Raw genomic sequence first — 23,087 nt, 5'->3', positions numbered from 1 at the left:
AAGAGGTTACTGTGTGTATTCTCCTCTAAGATATTTATGGTTTCCTGTCTCACATTTAGGTCTTGTATCCATTTTGAATTTATTTTTGTGTATGGTTTAAGAAAGTGGCCCAGTTTCATTCTTTTGCATGTAGCTGTCCAGTTTCGCACCATTTCTTGAAGAGTCTGTCTTTTTTTCCATTGGATAATCTTTCCTACTTGGTTGAAGATTAATTGGCTACAGTTATGGGTTCATTTCTGGGCTTTCTATCTGTTCAATGGATCTGTGTATATTTTTATGCCAGTACCATACTGGGTTTTTTTGTTTTTTGTTTTTTGTTTTTCACAAGGTTGCTTTGGCTATTTGAGGTCTTTTGTGTTACATCTTCCTGACTTCTGTTCTTTTGGGAAATGCCTTGTTTTCTTATGGGGCCAAGGACAGATCTCTGTAGTTTGTTTATTGATTATGGAACCTCCTCTGGTTCTGGCCAGGCTTTGGTCACTAAACCCGACTGTACTCAAGCAGGCATAGCCAGAACAAATTATTGTTTAAAAATTTCTTTCCACATAAAATCAGCAAACATTTATTAAGGGTGGAGGAACAGCCAAGCCTTGTGCTCAGAGCTGAGGTTATAGAAATATGAATGAATTCAGACTTGGGCAAGTTCACAGTTTAGCAGAAAACAAATATGTAAATAAATAAGTAATTACTATATGGTGAGATAAGGTATAAGATAGCTTAGAGGAGAGAGAAGTCAACTTGACCTGGAAGTATTGGACACAGTCAGGGAAGGCTTCACAGAGGAGGCGATACTTATATTGAATCCTGAAGAATGACCAAGAGTTTACCAGACAAAGGAGAGTTGAGGGATAAGGCATGGCAGGCAGTGTAGTAATCATAGTATCAGATTTTAGTATTACAATCTTGTGCATATTCTAGAATATTTACCCACTATATTAAGGTAACTGAAACACTGGTCTTTTTATAGGTATAATAGTATTAATTTGTATTTAAAAAATGAAATTTGAGTCACGTATGGATTGAAAACAAATGATTTAATTGCTCAATGTATACAAAAAGCCAAACTGAAGTCTACAAATTTGGATGGCCCATATTGTGGCTTTGCAAAATTTCTGTTATAAGAATAATTTGAGTCCCAAAACTTCCCAACTAAGTCACCTATGAATCTCATCATTTTGAATTTGATCAGGAAACTGAAATGGAATCTCTTTTACATGAAGAAACTAAAAAAGACAAATATGAACCAGCAATATTTTCTCTGGGGAAAAATTACAGCTTACTCTTAATAAAAAGATTGCAGTGTTTACAAAAGCAAAAAGCTATTCAGAGATCTCTCTCTTCAAATTAGAGGTGAGATAATTTGAAGTAAAATACTTGGTTTTAGTTTATAACCACTTCCAACTAATGTTGAGTGAGAAAAACTTCAATAGCTAAGAAAATATTGTTCAAAAATATCTTGGTGATATTGTTGGACATTTAGAAAAATCACATGTTTCACTTGAAACTTTCATGATTAATTACATTTCTTTATAGTGTTTTTTATCCTTAATTTTTTCAGTTTTATCTGACAATTTATATTGCTAATATAATGAAAATATAAACAACATATCGATTTCATACTTATACTTTTCTTTGATCCTGTGTTTATACATTTCATATTTAAAATGTATTAAATAGTTTCACTAATTTAAAAGAGTGAATTCTGAATTCCATTTTATAAAACACCAGTATTAATACTAAGTAAGCATTAAAGTTATACTGGTATTATTTTATTTCATTACTGTAATTATTATTTCAGGTAGAAAAAAACCCCAGCATATGCAAAGTTGTAGAGGCATGGAACAACATAATTTGGGCAATTCAAAGAGTCTGGTAGTGGTGGTGGTAGGCAGGCTGTGAGAAATATTCTAGATGGGTGAGTATTTTGCTTCATGGCCTATTTTTTGTTTTTGACTCATCATCCCCATTCTTGGACTTTGACCTTACCATATACCTTCATTAATTTATAGCAATGCTGGGGGCGCCTGGGTGGCTCAGTGTCTGACTTCAGCTCAGGTCATGAATGATACGGTTTGTGACAAAGCCCGCTTTCGATCTTCTGTCCCCCCTCTCTCTGCCCCTTCTCACTCACTTGCTCTCACTCTCTCTCAAAAATAAGTAAACATTAAAAAAAACTTACAGCAACCCAGAGAAAAGTACTTATCTTCTCTTTTTGTTTTCTTATCTGTAAATGAGAACAATGCTAGTGCCTACTTTATAGGATTGTAGTGAGTGGATAACAGTGCCTGTATGGAGGAAAAGATTCCTTTTCTTGTCTGATCTTTTGCCTTACTATGAACTACCTGCTCAGTTGACTCCCTTCCTATTTAGTAAGTAGTAGTCTTCCACAAAGAGATTATTTTTCAATTAGAATTAACCCTAATCCACACTTGTACACCAATGTGTATAGCAGCACTTTCAACAATAGCCAAATCATGGAAAGAGCCTAAATGTCCATCAACTGATGAATGGATAAAGAAATTGTGGTTTATATACACAATGGAATACTACGTGGCAATGAGAAAGAATGAAATATGGCCTTTTGTAGCAACGTGGATGGAACGGGAGAGTGTTATGCTGAGTGAAATAAGTCATACAGAGAAATACAGATACCATATGTTTCACTCTTATGTGGATCCAGAGAAACTTAACAGCAGACCATGGGGGGGGGGGAAGGGGAAGGAAAAAAAAAAGTTACAGAGAGGGAAGGAGGCAAACCATGGGAGACTCTTAAAAACTGAGAATAAACTGAGGGTTGATGGGGGGTGGGAGGGAGGGGAGGGTGGGTGATGGGTATTGAGGAGGGCATCTGTTGGGATGAGCACTGGGTGTTGTATGGAAACCAATTTGACAATACATTTTGTACTAAAAAAAAAAAGAACCCTAATCCTTCCCAGTTCCATTTATGGTACCTTTCTTGCTACTAGGATTTCTAACATGTGGCCTTCCTTATATCCCTCTTCTGGGATCCATTGCTCATTGACAAAATTATGGAAGATGCTAGGAAAATCCCTTTCTCATATGGATGCTTTTGAAATAACCTGATTTAAATATTTTTCTTCTTCTGGGACAGCAATGGGGTTAATGTACTACAAGCATCTGTGTGTTTCTTTCTAGAAAAGAGACCATCTTCAACAAGGGGAAAAACATGTAAAGGTGTTTTAAAAACATGTAAATTTTTTGTTAAAATCCTCTTTTGTTTAGAAATATATTTTCTTGTTTTTAAACTATGCATATTAAATAGAAAAAAAAATTAAATGTTACCAGTGGCCTGTAATATTAGCCTTGAGAAAAGCAGTATAAGGAGCCAGAACATCTCACTTGGAATGTCTTCTTGGTCATATTAGCAGCATCTTGTCTGTAGATAGTGTTTCCCTCCCCCAGCAAATCAGGGGCCCTGGACTTTTCAGCTCATTGAAGACTTCATGCAGAAAGCAAGAATAAGGGTGGTATCAGGGTATTTCTTGCCCCACGCCCCCCATTTTGTAGAGGATAAAGGCAAAATGAAATTCTTGAGCCAGTGTCTATCTCTTGGTTTTTGAAATTTCTCACTTGTTGTGATACTAAAAAGAAAGGTTGGGCCAAAGAGGGGAGGTAATTCCAATTTTGGCTGATCCGGAGTAGTTCACTTCATCTTATTTTTGATTCCTTTATAAACCCTTCTGGTTATGATATCCTCAAGCCAAAGGTAGTCTACACCTTGATGTAAAGCAGAACTGGAATTGTGGGAATATGGCAAGTAGGGAGCCAAGGAGAGGTTTCTGGAAGAAAGTGGAGGAATCATTAGCCTCTCTTTCCCTGCTGTACTCAGTGACAAACATTTAGGTGTTGTTTTCTACTACTTATAAACCCTTTATTTGGCAACAGACCTGGGTTTGAATCTTGCTTTGGCTACTTACTACGAGTGTGGCCTTGGGCAATGTATAGCATCTCTAACCTTCACTTTCCTCTGTATCTTTTAATGGAGCTAACAACACTGACTTCAGAAGGTTAGTGAAGGTGTAAATGAAGTAGTAGTACATAAAGTCCCCAGTACTTAATAGATTCAATATATCTATTCATTCTTTTGCTCAATTCTTTTTATAGTAGTAGTATATGCCTCTTTGGCCGGTTAAATGAGTCATAAATACATCCTGTGGGTAGGTTGAAACCATGAACTTGTGACTTGATTTTTTAAGCCAGTGTGAAACATTTTAATGATGCCTCCCTGTTTTTCACCCCCATAGTAGTTGCCTCAGTTAGTCTAAAAAACAACTTTCTAATTTGATGGGTCATGTTTTCAGTTTTAATTCAGATGATTAATTTCCAAACCAAAGGCACACATAATTGTCATAATTTGTATGATTGTATTAACAATAATGCTAGCATGCAATCCCTATCAAAATAACACCAGCATTCTTCACAGAGCTAGAACAAACAATCCTAAAATTTGTATGGAACCAGAAAAGACCCCAAATAGCCAAAGCAATCCTGACAAAGAAAACCAAAGCTGGAGACAATACAATGCCAGACTTTAAGCTGTATTACAAAGCTATAATAATCAAGACAGTATGGTACTGGCACAAAAACAGACACATAGATCAATGGAATAGAATAAAGAACCCAGAAATGGACCCACAAATATATGGCAACTGACAAAGCAGGAAAGAATATCCAATGGAAAAAAGTCTCTTCAGCAAATGGCATTGGGAAAACTGGACAATGACATGCAGAAGAATGAACTTGGACCACTTTCTTACACCAGACACAAAAATAAACTCAAAATGGATGAAAGACCTAAATGTAAGACAGGAAGCCATCAAACTCCTAGAGGAGAAAATAGGCAATAACCTCTTTGGCCTCAGCTGCAGCAATTTCTTGTTTGACACATCTCCAAAGGCAAGGGAATTAAAAGCAAAAATGAACTATTGGGACCTCATCAAGATAAAAAGCTTCTGCACTGCAAAGGAAACAGTCAGCAAAACTAAAAGGCACCCAACAGAATGGGAGAAGATAGATGCAAATGACATATCAGATAAAGGGTTAGTATCCAAAATCTATAAAGAAGTTATCAAACTCAACACCCAAAAAACAAATAATCCAGTAAACAAATGGGCAAAAGACATGAATAGACACTTTTCCAAAGAAGACATCCAGATGGCTAACAGACACATGAAAAGATGCTCCACATCACTCATCATCAGGGAAATACAAATCAAAACCACAATGAGATATCACCTCATACCAGTCAGAATGGCTAAAATTAACAACTCAGGCAACAATAGATGTTGGTGAGGACGCAAAGAGGAACTCTTTTGCACTGCTGGTGGGAATGCAAACTGGTGTGGCCACTCTGGAAAACAGTATGGAGGTTCCTCAAAAAATTTAAAATAGAACTACTCTATGACCCAGCAATTGCACTACTAGGTATTTATCCAAGGGATACAGGTGTGCTGTTTCAAAGGGGCACATGCATCTCAATGTTTATAGCAGCACTATTGACAATAGCCAAAGTATGGGAAGAGCCCAAATATCCATCAACTGATGAATGGATAAAGAAGACTTAGTGTGTGTGTGTGTGTGTGTGTGTGTGTGTGTGTGTATTACTCGGCAATCAAAAAGAATGAAATCTTGCCATTTGCAACAACATGGGTGGAACTAGTGTGTGTTATGCTAAGCGAAATAAGTCATCATATCATATGATTTCAAAGATATCATATGATTTCACTCATATGTGGTATTTAAGATACAAAACAGATGAAAATAAGGGAAGGGAAACAAAAATAATATAAAATCAGTGAGACAAACCATAGGCACTCTTTAAAAAAACTTTTTTTATGTTTATTTACTTTTGAGAGAGAGGGAGAGAGGGAGACACAGAATACAAAGTATGCTCCAGGCTCTGAGCTGTCAGCACAGAGCCTGACTCAGGGCTCTAACTCGCGGACTGGAGATCATGACCTGAGCCGACGTTGGATGCTTAACCAACTGAGCCACCCAGGTGTCTCCATAAGGGACTCTTAAATATAGAGAACAAACTGAGGGTTACTGGAGGGGCTATTGGGTGGGGGGATGGGCTAAATGGGCAAGGGGCATTAAGGGGGGCACTTGTTCAGATGAACACTGGGTGTTATCTGTAAGTGATAAATCCCTAAATTCTATCCCTGAAAGCATTATTACACTGTATATTAACTAACTTGGATTTAAATTTTAAAAAATAACAATAATGCTAGCAATTAGAGTTTGCTGACAATCCCTTCGACTAAAGTCACTGGTCTAATTGTGCTCCAAAATAAATTACTGCTAGGGATGTTGCTTTCTTCCTTAGAAATGTTGAAAAGCTTAGACTTCAGGCTGCCTGTGTTGGTATCTTTCACCTGTCATTTACTGGCTGTGTTCCTCAGGCAACTTTCTGGACCTCAGTTTCCTTATCTTTAAAGTGGGGATTATAATAGTTCTGACTTCATAGGGTTTTTATGAAGTAAATGAGTTTACTATATATAAAGTACTTAAAATAGTGCCTGGCCCACAGTAATTGTTTAATACTTGATTGCCATTGTGATCTTCTGTTCAATAAAATGGCCTAAAACAATGTAGTCTATTTGACCTGACCATCTTCATTCTATTTGTTAGGTTACACACTCTTACACTGTGCTGCAGCCTGGGGTCGTTTGGAAACTTTGAAAGCACTTGTGGAATTGGATGTTGATATAGAAGCTCTGAACTTTCGGGAAGAAAGAGCTCGAGATGTTGCTGCTCGGTATACCCAGACTGAGTGTGTTGAATTCCTGGACTGGGCAGGTAAGGAAGCCTACAAGGCAGTGGTGTAACTGAACCAACATGAGTTTGTTCCTTGGTGAGTCACATAGAAACTACACCAGGAGAGTTGTTGCACAAAGGAAGCTTTATTTGCAGCAAATTAGGAGATCACAAGGAAGAACTTCCAAAGCTGCGACTCCCCAAGCAAGGGTGAGTGGGTTTCTTTAATTTAGGGTTAAAATGAATATTTAACAAGGGGATCTTTGTCATGGTTTGTAGAGGTGCACATAAGATCCCACATGCACCTTAAGGAAACAGGCCTATACATACGTTGTATGTTATGCAAATGAGGCTCGTGCTCCTCCTTGGGTGGAGATTTTAGTATTATAATAAGGTAAAGGTAGTTGTCAGTCATTTTGGAGGTCACTCTACAGTCCATCTGCACAGGCATGAGTCAGGGGTTATGCTGAAACTAGTCTGCGTGGTCTGGGCTGGCTGGTGGTCTTTCAGGGCAGTTCCTATACTTGAGGGATGGTTTCGGTTTCCATTTGCCTGAGTTAAGAGATAAGCCAGAAAGAAGCTTAAGGAAAAATGTGCAACAGGGATTGGTGAGTACAAGCAAGTGGGCAATGAAGGTCAGGTCTTGGGATCTAGCTAATGACAGTAGCAAACAGACTGAGTGATGGATTTTTTTTTCCTATGAGTGATAGGTTATACCATCAACAAAGCAAGAGATGATTAGCATTTTCACCTTTTGCCACCATGTTTTATTTGTAGATATAATCACAAGTCACTGGTGGTGATGTGTGAAATCTTCCTTTTTTTTTTTTTTTTGCTATTTTGCTATTGGCCTCCAACATTGTACTTAATAGAAACTGTACATATTGAAAGCTAGTTGATTGACTAACTTCTAACAATTTCAACAATAATTTCCTATAAGAATATATATATATAATATATATGTATATATGTATATATGGTTTATGTTGAGGGCCATTTCCTGAGAGACTTAGGTTGAATGGTCCATTCCTCAACTTTTTTTTAAAATGACATATTTGAGTCATATGTTTGCTTTCCCAGGTAGAAAGTTATAATAACTTAAAATGATTTTCCAGGCAAAATTAATCTATAGTGTTAGAAGTCAGAATAGCAGTTACCTGTCTAGCATGAGGGAACTTCTAGGATGTAGTAATTTTTTTCTTAATCGGGTTGCTAGTTACATGGTGTGTTCGTTTGTGAAAATTCATTGAGTTGTACATTTATAATTTTTGCACTTTTCTGCACGAATGTTAATGCTTCAGTCAAAGGTCAGAAAGCTATGTGCTCTTTTGAATTTTAGCGATATTTTGCTTAATTCATTTTCGCAACCCTATAGAACATAGCTTAGAGATTTCAGGGAGATAATACCTGTGTAACTATGTATGTGTATACACACTGGTTAAAAAAACCCAGTACTTGTGAAGTTCATGGCATTCATTTTGCATAGTTATCTGCAATTTTGCTTTCAGCGAGGATTTATTAAATGCCCACTATGAGCATAGCATTGTTGTAGGTACAACGGGTTGTTCCTTCCCTCTGGACATTTGTTAGGTGGAGGATGATAAGCTATAGACATAAGTAACACCATAAGAAAGACTATGAGTAAGGGTTAAAATCAGTAGAGCAGGTGGTACATGCTATGGGGTTGTCAGAGAACGTGAAGTCTGAACATGTTGGAGTTGAGCTGGGCCTTGGAGAATGAGTGGGATTTTAATCCAATAGAAGGAGACAGGGTGTGAGCAAAATCTGTGGGCTGGGAATGAAAGTGGCATTTTGGAGGACAGTGATGAGATTGCCTTACTGGAATAGAAAATCATAATTTGGGGGGTGCCTGGGTGGCGCAGTCAGTTAAGCGTCCGACTTCAGCCAGGTCACGATCTCGCGGTCCGTGAGTTCGAGCCCTGCGTCAGGCTCTGGGCTGATGGCTCAGAGCCTGGAGCCTGTTTCCGATTCTGTGTCTCCCTCTCTCTCTGCCCCTCCCCCGTTCATGCTCTGTCTCTCTCTGTCCCAAAATAAATAAATAAATAAATAAATAAATAAATAAATAAATAAATAAATAAACGTTGAAAAAAAATTAAAAAAAAAAAAGAAAATCATAATTTGCAAGGGTGGGTTACTGCACAGATGGAATTGTAAAAGAGTAAGTACATGCACTTTTGAATCAAATTGCTTGAGTTTAAATACTGGTGTTTCCACTTGAAACCTATGTGACCTCAGACAAGATCCTTAAATTCTTTATACCTTAGTTTTATTTTCCAGTAAAGGGAGCCAATAATAGTTCCTACCTCTTGGGGTTAGTTGTGAGGAATGAAATGAGATGATATAAAGCACTTACCACAAGGCCTGGTGTGTGATCAGCACTTGGAAAATGCTGGTGCTATTGGAGCACCTGGGTGGCTCAGTTGGTTGAACGTCTGACTTTGGCTCAGGTCATGATCTTACTGCTTGTGGGTTCGAGCCCACACGTCGGGCTCTGTGCTGACAGCTCAGAACCTGGAGCCTGCTTTGTATTCTGTGTCTATCCCTGGCCCTGCCCTATTTGTGCTCTGTCTCTCTCTCTCTCAAAAAATAAAAACATTAAAAAAAAATGTTGCTGCTATTATTATAGCCAGATTATACCCTTAAATGTCAGGCTAAGGTGTTTTCATTTCATTTCTGTAACTACTGGGAGCCATTGAAAGTTTGTATGTAGAAAAGGAAGAAGATGAAAGTGATATTTAGGAAGATTCATCTGGTAGCAATAAGGAAATTGCTTATCAGTAAAATGAGAGGGGGAGCTGGGAGAATAGAAATAAGGAATTGAGGCAAGGTAGCACTTTTGGGAAGAAAAAGATGTTATACTTTGTGCATTACTTTATAGATAATTGCCCACTTGTACTAATGTTTTCTAGGGACAATGTTTTTATGAATACCTTCAATTTCATGGTTAGATCTACAAGTAAAAAGAAAACAAATAGCAAAGAATTGATCCCCCATGAATAGCTATTGTAGGTGAAATTCATATTGTATAATTTAAAATCCATTTTTGAAAAATGACCCATGATACTTAAAAAAACACAAACCAGGGACAAATTTTACTGTAACTTTTCTGAAAAGAAACAGTTTGGGGCTTTTGGGTGTGAGCTTCCATTGGTTTTCTTCTTCCTAATACCCATCTGTTTAGTTTGGGTCCTTACATTCTTGGGGGAATTATACCTAATATTTCCTAATAATTAAGATAAAAGAAGACTATAATACTATAAACTAGCATTCTGTTTTCTGATCAGTGATGGAATTGTAAGGACTGGAGCTTCATGGTAATGTATGGGATGTCTGAAACACCAACTACTCAGAGAAACATTTAACATTTGTTTGCTTCAGACTTAATGAGAATTTAAACGACTGCTGTTTCTTGTTCTAGTGACTAGAGTAGGGGTCACCTGGAGAGGCTTAAGGGGTAGAGGACTCCCTATGCTGTCAGATGGACTGGGGAGGACTCCCTGCCCCCCGCCCCCTGCACCGGGACTCTGAGGCCTCTGTCTAGCCTGTCCAGGGATGTCATTGAAGGCTCTTGACGTCCTCCCAAGAAAGAATTCAAGGACAGACCAGACAACAATCAAGAGAAGCAAGTGGGAAAGTTTATTAAAGTGAGGGTACGCTCTCGAGTTGTGAGAGGGGGTGAGCTCAAGGGAGAGCTTTGTGCTCTGGTTTTGGGTCACTGTCTTTTACTGACAATTGTTAACTAGGGGATGGAATATTCAGCACTTGGGGAGGGAATTTCTTGGGAGCAGGGTTTGGCATATTTATTCCTTTACCTGTTTAGGGTTTCCAGCCTTCTTTGCCTTGGGCCTGTGTGGTTTGATCCAGTGTCTTGTAGCTTTGTTTTAGAGTGCCCTCAGGACAGGTCTGTAACTTCCCCTCACCCCATAGCTGGCCACAACTCCCCTTTGCTGGCCTCCAGGCATCCTGTTAAAGCCCAGTTTTGTACTCTAATACCTACCCTAAAAAGAATTCCCTTTATGCTGTTGAAAATTCTACTGTTAGAAATTTCTTTGGAAAGTTTTCGAGGTTTGGAGACTTTGCAAGTGTTCAAGAGTCCCCATTAGAAGAAATGTGTATACATGTTCTCTTAGAGGGAATTGGTTGACAGGTCAGAAGTCTGAAGGGATGGAAGAATCATTTTTGGAGATGTAGGAGTAGGGTTGTGGTATGGGAGAGAGGAAGGAAGGACAGTCTGGAAACTGGAATCATAAGTAAACGTTTAATAATCCACAATAACTCAAGGCAGGCACCATCCTATGCCTTGTAAAGACTATAGAGTTATATGTTACTATCTCAGGAATTGTTTTCTAAAAGTTTTTTTCCTCCCTTATATTGATGGGAGGTATGTTATGGAGCTGGCATATTTTTCTGGGGTTTTCAACAGGTTTTAAATCAAATCTTCTGTCCTAGTCTCAGACAAATCTTCCAATTTGTAACCATACTTATAAAAATGAGGTGGCTGATCAAAGAAGTCTGGAATACTTTTTAAAAATTGAGCAATCTTAATCAACCAAAGACTAAAAATTTTTAAATGTTGATACTTACTTCATCATTTGTCATAACGAAAATGGAGAAATTTATACTTTAAAAAATTAATCCATTTCTTTTTAAAATTTTTAAAATTTGTTCTCAAGTTAGTTAACCTACAGTGTGGTCTTGGCTTCAGGAGTAGAACCCAGTGATTCATGACTTACTTATAACACCCAGTGCTCATTCTAACAAGTGCCATCCTTAATGTCCGTCACCCATTTTCCCCACCCCCCGCCATCAACCCTCAGTTTGTTCTCTGTATTTAAGAGTCTCTTATGGTTTGCCTCCCTCTCTGAAAATTAATCTGTTTCTTAATATTTCCATACTATCTTGGCAATATAAGATGGGAAATTAAAAGTTTCCATATGGCCCAAAGATCTGCTCAGAAAAGTAAGAAAAAGCACAAATATTATTTAAATCAGAGATTTATTGAACACTAAAGCAAGATTCTGTTCTACATATTGGTTAATGATTAGCAATCTAACACACTAAAAAGAAAAAAATACTTAAACACGAAGAAGTGATAGTACATAATCTTTTTCTCAGCACTATAGTAAGGGTGGGTGCCTTTTCAGCTGAATATAAGTACTTTTTCAACCCATACTTGTTTGGAAAGTCTTGGTAAAGTAAGTAACAAAAAATTACAAAGGCTCTCAAAGAACATTTTTATCCTTGAATGAGTTGTCTCTAACCTCCATATTGGACTGAGATATGTTTGCATATGGATAGGTCTAGTTTCCTCTGGCTCCTTCTCCTCCCTCATTCTTCCTCTTTAGTTTTCGGTGTTTGACTTTCTTAGCTGGAGGATGACAGGACACCTGATTCAGGTACTTGGACATCATTGATGTTGTGGTCACCAGCCGGCAGAGTATTTGATCAATGTCATATAGGGACTGATTTTCTGGATCATTACCAAATGTATCTGAGGAGGCTGGTTTTTTTAGCTAAAGGGAGAAAGACAGATGATATTATAGATTTTTTTCTTACTGTAGTTCAAATTACATTTGCTTTCTGGATATATACACTTAAAACTTTTTTTTTAACATTTATTTATTATTGAGAGACAGAGAGACAAAGAGTGTGAGCAGGGGAGGGGTAGAGAGAGGGGAGACACAGAATCTGAAGTAGGCTTCAGGCTCTGAGCTGTCAGCACAGAGCCCGACGCGTGGCTCAAACTCACGAACTGTGAGATCATGACCTGAGCCGAAATCCGTCGCCTAACCAACTGAGCCACCCAGGCGCCCCTGGATATGTATAAATTCCAAACACGATACATTACTTATCTACACAATAGAAAGGTTACTATAGAAAAGAGGAATAAGTGTAGAAGAGATGGTCTTTTCTGTTCGTCCCCATGTAAGATTGTGGTGATCATTATCACAATCAGCAAGCATTTAATATAAGCTTGTTACGGTTAGAGCAAATACTATTATTTGAATATTAGCAAAATATTTTCCTTTACTGAACAGTAATGTATAATGCAATCAAATCATAGCAATTTTATAAATATCTAATAGTTGTGAAGGTCAGTCAGCTTTTAAAATTGCCTCAAAATATGGTGCATTGCGGGGGGCGGGGGTGGTGTGCCAAGTGGGAAATTGGTTTAAGAGTGCCATTTCCCAGAAAGTTATCCTAACATTAGAAATAAGTTTATGGTCTATTTAAAAAAGAAAAAAAAGGGGCGCCTGGGTGGCGCAGTCGGTTAAGCGTCCGACTTCAGCCAGGTCACGATCTCGCGGTCCGGGAGTTCGAGCCCCGCGTCGGGCTCTGGGCTGATGGCTCAGAGCCTGGAGCCTGTTTCCGATTCTGTGTCTCCCTCTCTCTGCCCCTCCCCCGTTCATGCTGTGTCTCTCTCTGTCCCAAAAATAAACAAACGTTGAAAAAAAAATTAAAAAAAAAAAAAAAGAAAAAAAATACACGTGCACTTTTACATACTTAGCTTTCTTAGATATATCTGGAAGGGACTTAACAGATCTCTTGTCCAGATGCTTCATTTTATGGTTGAGGCAGCTGAGAAAGATCAAATGACTTACCTATGGGCCCGGTTTCATTTCCTATCCATTCTACTCATTTCATTTCCTATCCATTCTAGCTCACTACTTTCTTGATGTATTTTGTAACTTGAGAGGGGTTGAGCTACATTGTTTTAAGGACTTCCTTATTCAATACACTTTTGTTGAGCCCCTAGTACATGCAAGACAACAAATTGTACTACATGTTGAGGGATGAGTGATGGGGGCAGGGAGATGTTACAAAGAGGTATAAGACATGGTACTTTCCCTCAAAGAAGCTGATAATCTTTTGTTTTAAAGGCTTTGATATTTTATAACTATTTTCATCACTAATTCACCTGTTTTTGGCGTTTTTTCCATTTCATCCACAGGTAATGCACAGATAAAACAGACAGGATTAAAAACAGAGCTTGTACTAAAATATAAATGAGGTGTAAAGAACTCTCCAGTATATCCACATTAGCAAAATTGCAGCATAGTTTGTCCAGAGGGTAAGGTAGACAGTGAGATGGAGAAGGCTTAACTTTCAGACAATGCATTTCTTCTGGAAAAATCTCCCATCCAACCTTTGTCCAGATAGTTCCATCACAAATGCAGAAGCTCTCCCTAAGGAAGCAGATCAACAACAGAGAAAAAGACAGGGATAGTCCTTGAATGGACATCTTTCTCAATCGGGGGGAAAAAAATCTATAGCCAAAAATTGGTCACAGAGTAGAACTGCTCTGAGTAGAGGTTAATATGCTCTACTCAAAGCATTTAAGATCCTAGTGAGCACAGCATACACTGATGATCATTATAACATCATCAGTTATAGTGATTCAGGGTTAAATTCAGTGATGTCACAAAGAATCACATTGGAACTAAAAGGTGTCACCTAACCAATCACTGGGTTTCTTTCTTTTCTTTTCTTTTCTTTTCTTTTCTTTTCTTTTCTTTTCTTTTCTTTTCTTTTTTTTAAGACTCTATTTTTAAGTAATCTCTACACCCAGTGTGGGACTCAAACTCACAGCCCTGAGATCAAGAGTTGTGTGCTCTGCTGACTGAGCCAGCCAGGTGCCCCTACTGGGTTTCTTAGGGATATTTTTTCTTTTTTTTGCCAGAATGTGTTGAACCTCTTCACTTTTCTGAAAAATGAAGACTTTACTAATATTTTACTTGCTAATAAATTCTGTAATTGTATTAATAGATTTTCTTGGAAATAATTTACCTGTATCTCCTCCAAGCCTTCTTTTAGTATGCCAGTTTTATATCTACTTAAAAAATTGCTATAGCCATACCATTTCACACAATTTAGCATCTGCTTCTATTTTTTCACTCTGGAATGCCCTTCCCTTCAAATAGCTAAGCAAATATTGGGTCCCTCCCCCTTTTATTTATTTTTTTTTAATTTTTTTTAACGTTTATTTATTTTTGAGACAGAGAGAAACAGAGCATGAACAGGGGAGGGTCAGAGAGAGAGGGAGACACAGAATCTTAAACAGGCTCCAGGCTCTGAGCTGTCAGCATGGAGCCCAATGCGGGGCTCGAACTCATGGACCGTGAGATCATGACCTGAGCCGAAGTCGGACGCTTAACCAACCAAGCCACCCAGGCGCCCCAAGTCCCTCCCCCTTTTAAACCATGTTCCTTTGGTGGGAATGTGGTACTGTCAGATAGTGGGTGGGGGATGGGGAATTTGGCATGGTATATGATAAAAAGAGGAGGCACAAACCCTGCCTTCAAGGAGCTTACAATCTAGAGGTAGAAGCCAAAAACAAGATAGGAAAAATTACAAGACAGACTGAAATAAGAGCTAGATCAAATTTTAATCATGTAATGGTTGAGAGAGCAATGAGTTCTACCTGGGGGAATCAGAAGTTTCACAGAAGGGTATTTGAGTAAGCTTTGAAGGAGTAGAATTTTTGTAGATGGCAACAGAGAGGGCATCTTAGGTTGAGGAAACATAACAAGGAAATTCTATGTCAACATTCCTATAACCAATATTTGTTGAGTACCTCTATGTGCTAAATGCTGTTTTAGGACCTGAGAATATATACACAGCTTGGCACAAAACAGCATTTGTGTCCATGAAGTTTACCTTCTAATATGGAGACCCATAAAATCTATCTGTCTAAATCTATGTATCTGTGGAGTGCTACTGAGAAAAGTAGACTGGTAAGGGGGTTATGAAGTTGCCAGCAAGTGAATGAATGAGTGTGTTCCTTTATAGAGGGCCATCAGGAAAGGCCTCTTGATAAGCTAATGTCTGAGCAGAGACCAGAACCATGTTGACGCTTGGGGATGTCATGCTGTAAACAATGGATAGATTCTCTGGATGAATGTTAGAGGGGATAAAGCCGGAAAGGTGGTTTGTGGCTACATCGATGTTGGAGGACCCTGTATTTTATTCAGCAGTCAGTAGGGAGTCATTTATAGAGTTTTGAGGAGAGGAGTGACCTAATCATAAGCTTACTGTGTTCCAGGCACTGTGCCAAGATACTTCCACGTGCTCTGCTAGATTTTGTTTAGTTACGACAATCTTCCGAGGACTGTACCTAATACTTCCTTTTGTAGATAAAGCTGAGAGGGATTAAGGTATTACTGTGGTCCTATTGTCTATGTCCCCCTCCACCTCCAGTTCATATGTTGAATACTAATGCCCAGTGTGGTAGTATTAGGAGGTAGGGCCTTTGGGAGGTGCTTAGGACATGAGGGTGGAACCTTCATGAGTAAGATTAGTGTCTTTATCAGAGTTCCCACAGAGCTCCCGAGCCCCTTCCACCATGTGAAGACATAGTGAGAAGGTGCCAGCTATGAAGGAAGAGGGTTCTCATCAGACTGCAAACAATGTTGGTTCCTTGATCTTGGATTTCTTGGTTTCCAGAACTATGAGAAATGAATTTCTGTTGTTTATAATCTACCTAGTCTGTGATATTTTTCTATAGCAAGCTGAATGCACTACACAGGTATGGTGGCATTAAGAGGATGCTTGCAATAAATCCCTTTCTCTAGCAAGCCACCAAAATAAACATGTGCTTTCAGTAAAATCAGCATGCTTATTATAGAAATACAGTTTCAAAACAAGCCCTTTAATCCCGCCTTCCAACTAATGCCTCTCCTAAGTTCCATCCTGTATTGGAGTTCTGGGACCACCACTGACTCCAGGTTACCAAATAGCAGAGCCAAAATCTGAACCTTAGATTCCAGTTTAGGGAATTAATTTTGCTTGCAATGCGAATGATGAGTTTGAAGTTCTGAGGTGCTGGAAGCAAGGAATACCAAGAATACCAATTAACTGGTCCCTATGCATGAATACTGTTCCAGATGTAGATCTCAATGTAACCTCTTTTGTTATGTTCACTTTATAGATAGATGAATGAGGCTTAGAAGATTGTTAGGTACTACAGATGGCACAGTTGAGCATTACAGTGAGTTTTTTTTTTAAGTTTTTTATTTCCATTCCAGTAAGTTAACATACGGTGCAATACAGTTTTAGGTGTATAATTTAGTGATTCAGCACTTCCCTACATGACCTTATTTGTCACAAGTGTGCTTCTTAATCCCCATCATCTATTTCACCCGTCCCCAACCCACCACACCTCTGGTAACCATCAGTTGCTCTCTATAGTTAAGATTCTGTTTCTTTTTTATTATTATTATTATTTTTTTTATTTTTTGAAGCGAGGGGTTGGACAAAGGGCAGAGAGAGAGAAGGAGACACAGAATCTGAAGCAGGCTCCAGGCTCCACGTTGTCAGCACAGAGCCTGACGCTGGACAAAAACTCATGAACCATGAGATCATGACCTGAGCCGAAGTTGGCTGCTTAACAGACTGAGCCACCCAGGCATCACAAGATTCTGTTTCTTGGTGTGTTTCTTTCTTTTTTTCCCCTTTGATCTTTTGTTTCTTAAATTCCACATATGAATGAAATCATATGGTATTTGTCTTTCTCTGACTGACTTATTTCACTTAGCATAATACTTTCTAGCTCTATCCATGTCCTTGCAAATGGCAAGATTTCATTCTTTTTTATGGCTGAGTAATATTCCATTATGTATATATATATATATATATATATATATGTATGTTTATATATACCACACCATCTTTACCCATTTGTCAGTGGATGGACACTTGGCCTGTTTCCACATTGTACATAATGCTGCTATAAACCTTGGGATGCATGTATACCTTTGAATTGGTACTATTGTATTCTTTGGGTAAATACCTAATAGTGCAATTGCTAGATCCTAGGGTAGTTCTATTTTTAACTTTTTGATGAACCTGCATACTATTTTCCATAGTGGCTGCACAAGTTTGCATTCCCACCAACGATGCAAGAGATTTCCCTTTCTCCACATCCTCACCAACACCTGTTGTTTCTTGTGTTGTTGATTTTAGCCATTCTGATGAGCTTATCTCATTGAAGTGATATCTCATTGTAGTTTTGATTTATGTTTCCCTGATGATGAATTATATGGAGCATCTTTTCAAGTATCTGTTGACCATCTGGATATCTTCTTTTGAAAAATGTCTATTCATGTATTCTGCCCATTTTTTAATTGGATTATTTGTTTTTTCAGTGTTAAGTTCTTTGTATTTTAGATACTAACACTTCATCAGATATTTGCAAATATTGCCCCCATTTCTTAGGTTGCCGTTTAGTTTTGTTGATTGTTTCCTTCCCTGTGCAGAAGACTTTTGTTTTGATGAAGTCCCAATAGTTTGTTTGTTTATTTATTTATTTAGTCCAATGGTATTTATTTATTTATTTATTTAGTCCAATGGTTTATTTTGGCTTTTTTTCCCCTTGCCCCCAGAGACATATCTAGAGAGAAGTTACTGTGGCTGGTGTCAAAGATGTTATGGCTTGTGTGCTCTAGGATTTTAATGGTTTTAAGTTTCTAATTTAGGTCTTTCATCCATTTTGAATTTATTTTTGTGTACAGTGTAACAAAGTGGTCCAGTTTCATTCTTTCACATGTTGCTGTCCCGCTTTCCCAACACTATTTGTTGAAGAGACTGTCTTTTTCCCACTGGATATTCTTTCCTGCTTTGTCAAAGATTAATTGACCATATAGCTGTAGGTTCATTTCTGGGTTTTCCGTTCTGTTTGATTGATCAATGTGTCTATTTTTGTGCCAGTACCATACTGTTTTGAATCACTACAGTTTTATAATATAACTTGAAGTCCAGAATTGTGATGCTCCAGCTTTGCTTTTCTTTTTCAAGGTTGCTTTGGGTATTTGGAGTATTTTGTGGTTCATACAAAATTTTAGGATTGTTTGTTCTGGCTCTGTGAAAATGCTGGTGGTATTTTGATAGGGATTGAATTAAATGTGTAGATGGATTCGGGTTATACAGACATTTTGACAATATTTGTTCTTCCAGTCCACGAGCATGGAATGTATTTTCATTTCTTTGAGTCCTCCTTAATTTCTTATATCAGTGATTTGTAGTTTTCAGAGTACAGGTCTTTCACCTCTTTGATTAGGTTTTTTCAAAGGTATATTATGGGTTTTGGTGTAGTTGTAAATGGGATTGATTCCTTAATTTGTCTTACTGCTGCTTCATTATTGGTGTATAGAAATGCAACAGATTTCTGTATGTTGATTTTGTGTCCTGCAACTTTACTAAATTTGTGTATCAGTTCTAGCAATTTTTTCAGTTTTCTTTATACAGTATCAAGTCATCTGCAAATAGTGAAATTTTGACTTCTTCCCTGCCAATTTGGATGCCTTTTATTTGTGTTTGACTGTTTGGATAAGACTTCCAGTACTATGTTAAATAATGGTGGTGAGAGTGGACATCCCTGTCTTGTTCCTGACTGTAGAGGAAAAGCTCTCAGTTTTCCCCCACTGAGGATGATATTAGCTGTGTTTTTCATCTATGGCCTTTATTATGTTGAGGTATGTTCCCTCTAACTCTTATTTTGTTGAGGGTTTTTATCATGAATGGATGTTGTAGTTTCTCAAATGCTTTTCTGCATCTATTGTAACAGTCATATGGTTCTTTTTTTTAATTATTAATGTGGTGTATCACCATGATTGATTTACAAATATTGAACCACTCTTGCAGCCCAGAAATAAATCCCACTTGATCGTCATGAATGATTCTTTTAATGTACTGTTGGATTCCATTTGCTAGTTCTATTGAGGGTAATGCTCCCCTCATAGAATGAATCTGGAAGTTTTCCTTCCATCTCTATTTTTTGTAACAGTTTGAGAAGAATAGGTATTAACTCTTCTTGAGATGTTTGGTAGAATTCTCCTGTGAAGCCATCTGGCCTTGGACTTTTGTTTGTTGGGAGACTTTTTATTATGGGTTCAGTTTCTTTGCTGGTTATCAGTCTGTTAAACGTTTTTTATTTTTTGTTGCAGTTTTAGAGTCTGTATGTTTCTAGGAATTTACCAATTCCTTTCAGGTTGTCCAGTTTGTTGGAATATAGATTTTCATAATATTCTCCTATAATTGTTTGTATTTTTGTGGTGTTGGTTGTTATTTTTCCTCTCTTGTTTGTGATTTTATTTATTTGGGTCCTTTCTCTTTTCTGTTTGATAGGTCTGGCTAGAGCTTTATCAGTTGTATTAAGTTTGTCAAAGAATCAGCTCCTGATTTCATTGATTTGTTCTACTGGCAGGGCTTGAACTCATGAGATCATGATCTGAGCCGAAACCAAGAATCTGACGCTTAACTGACTGAGCCATCCAGGTGCCCCTCTGACTGATTCTTTTTTAACTCTTATCTCTGTGGTAATTGTCTCCCTGAAGTCTTCCATTCTTTTCTCAACCCCTATGAATATGCTTATAACTGTTGCTTTAAATTCCTGATCAGGCATGTTACTTATATATGTTTTGATTAGATCTCTGACCATGATCTTATCTTGTTCTTTCATTTGGGATGAATTCCTTTGTCTTGGCATTCCTTTGACTTGTCTAAGTCTCTGCCGCTGCCTTCGTCGTCATCGTCATCGTCGTCTTCTTCTTCAATATGGCCTCCTCTCTCCCTTTAGTTATGGAATTGTTCTGTTAGTCTTCAGGTTCATTTCTGGGGTATTTAGGATGATTTGACAGTTGTCTATTTGGGTTTGTGGGATGAGGCAAGTGTAGGGTCCTCCTCCTGTGTTGCCATTTTCTTCTGTATAGTGATTTTTTTTAAAGTCTCTCAAAAACTCCTATGTGGAGTTTCATGAAATTGTACGGTGATCATGGTAGACTGGATAATGGCCCCGGAAGATCTGGTCCTAATCACTGCAAGCTGTGAATGTTATAGGGCAAAATGGACTTTGCAGATATGATTAAGGATTTTGAGAGTGAGAAATTATCCTGGATTCTCCTGATGGACCCTAAATATAATCACAAGTGTCCTTGTAAGAGGAAAGTAGATGTTTGACAGGAAGAGGAAGAGGTGAAGTGATGCTAGAAGCAGAGATTAGTGTGATGCACTTTGAAGGTATTGGGAGAAGCCACAATCTGAGGAAACAAAATTGCTAGAAGGTGAAAAAGGCAAGGAATAGGTTTTCTCCTCAGGCCTCCAGAAGGAATCAGCCCTACCCATGCCTGACTTTAGTCCAGTGAAACCAATCTCAGACTTCTGGCATCTAGAATTATAATAGAATAAATTAATGTTTTAAGCCATCAAGTCTGTGATAATTTGTTAGAGCAGCCATAGGGCACCAATGCAGATTTCGGTGTCTGGAAGTGAGGTGCAGCTGTAACAAATACCTAAAAATGTAGAAGTGGCTTTGGAATTGGGTAATGAGTAGATGGAAGATTTTTGAGGTGCAGAATAGGAAAAGCCTAGGTTGCTTTGAGCAGATTATTGGTAGAAACATGTTAGAGATGCTGCTGGAGAGGGCTCAGAAGGAAATGAGCATGTTATTGGAAACTGGAGGAAGGGCGGTTATGGCAGAAAGCTTGGCTGAATTGTGTCCTGTCCATATATGGAAAGCAAAACTTGTAAGTGGGGAACTTGGACATGTAGCTGAAGAGATTTCCAAGCAAAGTGTTGAAGGCATGGCCTGGTTTCTTCTTGTTGTTTATAATAAAATGTGAGAGGGGAATGATAAATTGAGGGAAAAAAACTGTTATGTTAAAAGGGAAACAGGACTTGATGATTTGGGAAATTCTCAGCCTATCTAGGTAGCAACAGTGCTAAAATTAGAAGATTCACTGTTAGGAAAGTGTGCTTTGTAGAAAAGGCATGGGTGTGGTTGGACAGTGTTTTGTGGGTGCTGAGAAGATTGGGTGTGTGACTCATGGCTCCCCTCAGCCATCTTAGCAGAAGTCAGAAATAGAAATGAAATTATCCAAGAAAGACCTGTGGAGGAGCCTCTTGTTTAACGAAACGAGTCTCTGTGACCTGCAAGGAGACTCACAGCATTTTTGAGAATGTTGTACTGGTAGGAAACATTGTCAGTTTGAACAAAGGGAAGTAGAGAAAACAAAACAGAAAAAGGCTGCTGGACTCCCCAACCCTACAGACAGTAAATGGACTGATGAGACTATTCACCTGTAAACACATGCTACCATTCCTCAAAAAGGATGACTCAGGCTGGAGCCACAGTCCAAGAGGATGGAGCCTTGTGCCACAGAGGATTCTTGCTAGGTTTTGACACCTAACAGGATTTGCATTGTGGGATTCTAAAGTTGCTTGGGACTGGTGGCTCCTGTTTTCCTTTCACTCTCTCCCTTTATGAATGCCAGTGTCTACAATTGTTACCATTATATTTTGGAAGTAGAGAACTTGTTTCCTAGTTTCACAAGTCTATACAGATGGAGAGGAATCTTACCCCAGGATTATGCATCACACCAAAGTTTCACCTGTAGCTTGTTTAGATGATTTAGATGATGAGATATGAGACTTTTGAGCTGATGATATTTTAGATGAGCATTGGACATGGGTTAATTTTGTAATGGGTTGAGACTTTTGAATGTTGGGATGGAGTAAATGTGTTTTGCTTGTGGGATAGATGTGAACTTTAGGGCAGGCTGTGATGAGCTAAAAAATGGCTACCGAAGATATATATATGTCATTATCCCTGGATCCTGTGAATGTTTCTTCATATGGCAAAAGGGATTTTGTAGATCCTCAGTTAAGGATATTGAGATGGAGAGATTATTCTAGATTATCCAGGTGAGACCTATGGTCCTTTGAAGATGGAGGAAGGAACGCCCCCACCAGTCAAGGACACAGGCCACCACTAGCAGTTGAAAAGGGCAAGAAAATGGGTTTTCCCCTTAAGGCCCTCTGAAGTATTCAGCCTTGCCAACAGCTTGACTTTAGTCCACTGATACCAATTTCAGTCTTCTGGCCTCTAGAACTGTGGGAGAATAAATTTGTATTGTTGTAAGCCACCAAAAATTTGTGGCAATTTGGTATAGCAGCCACAGGGAGCACATACATCAACCTCCAAATTAATTTGGAGTTTACCTACAATTTGAAATATTCAGTTGTTCCATCTAGGAATATGGTAAGCCTTTTCATTTATTTGAATCTTTTATTTCTCTCAAAGTGTAATTGTATTCGAACAAGTCTTGCAGATTTTGTGATGACATTACTATAGGTGCTATAGTGAATGGAATTATTTTAAACACTTTTTTTTTTAAGAGAAAAGCTATTTTGGAATTTATTTTGAAGGATCATGAAGGGTAAAGCAAGTGACAGTTTGTCTATTGGAAATGAGTTTTTGTTCCTTTCTCCAGAGTAGATTATTTTTATGTTTATTT

General features: G+C 38.2%; 2 protein-coding genes across 5 annotated transcripts in view; one reads left to right on the top strand and one right to left on the bottom strand.

Annotated features, from left to right (window-relative positions):
* Positions 1-23,087, top strand: part of ANKRD45 (ankyrin repeat domain 45) — a 49,333-nt gene that overhangs the window by 15,127 nt on the left and 11,119 nt on the right. For all 4 annotated transcript variants that reach the window (XM_047840317.1, XM_047840318.1, XM_047840316.1 and 1 more), the window contains one exon: positions 6,652-6,819. In XM_047840317.1, the coding sequence (XP_047696273.1) occupies positions 6,652-6,819 (168 nt within the window). The remainder of the gene's footprint in view (positions 1-6,651; positions 6,820-23,087) is intronic.
* Positions 11,815-14,145, bottom strand: TEX50 (testis expressed 50). The gene is made up of 2 exons (XM_047840323.1): positions 13,718-14,145; positions 11,815-12,311 (listed from the first exon to the last, which is right to left on the bottom strand). The coding sequence occupies exons 1-2, from the start codon at positions 14,039-14,041 to the stop codon at positions 12,099-12,101; spliced, it is 537 nt and encodes a 178-aa protein (XP_047696279.1). The 5' UTR covers positions 14,042-14,145; the 3' UTR covers positions 11,815-12,098.

Source organism: Prionailurus viverrinus, chromosome F1, assembly GCF_022837055.1.
Source record: "Prionailurus viverrinus isolate Anna chromosome F1, UM_Priviv_1.0, whole genome shotgun sequence".
In the NCBI taxonomy this organism is placed as follows: Eukaryota; Metazoa; Chordata; class Mammalia; order Carnivora; family Felidae; genus Prionailurus; species Prionailurus viverrinus.
The sequence above is the reverse complement of the archived record's forward strand: the minus strand, read 5'-3'. Positions and strand labels throughout refer to the sequence as shown.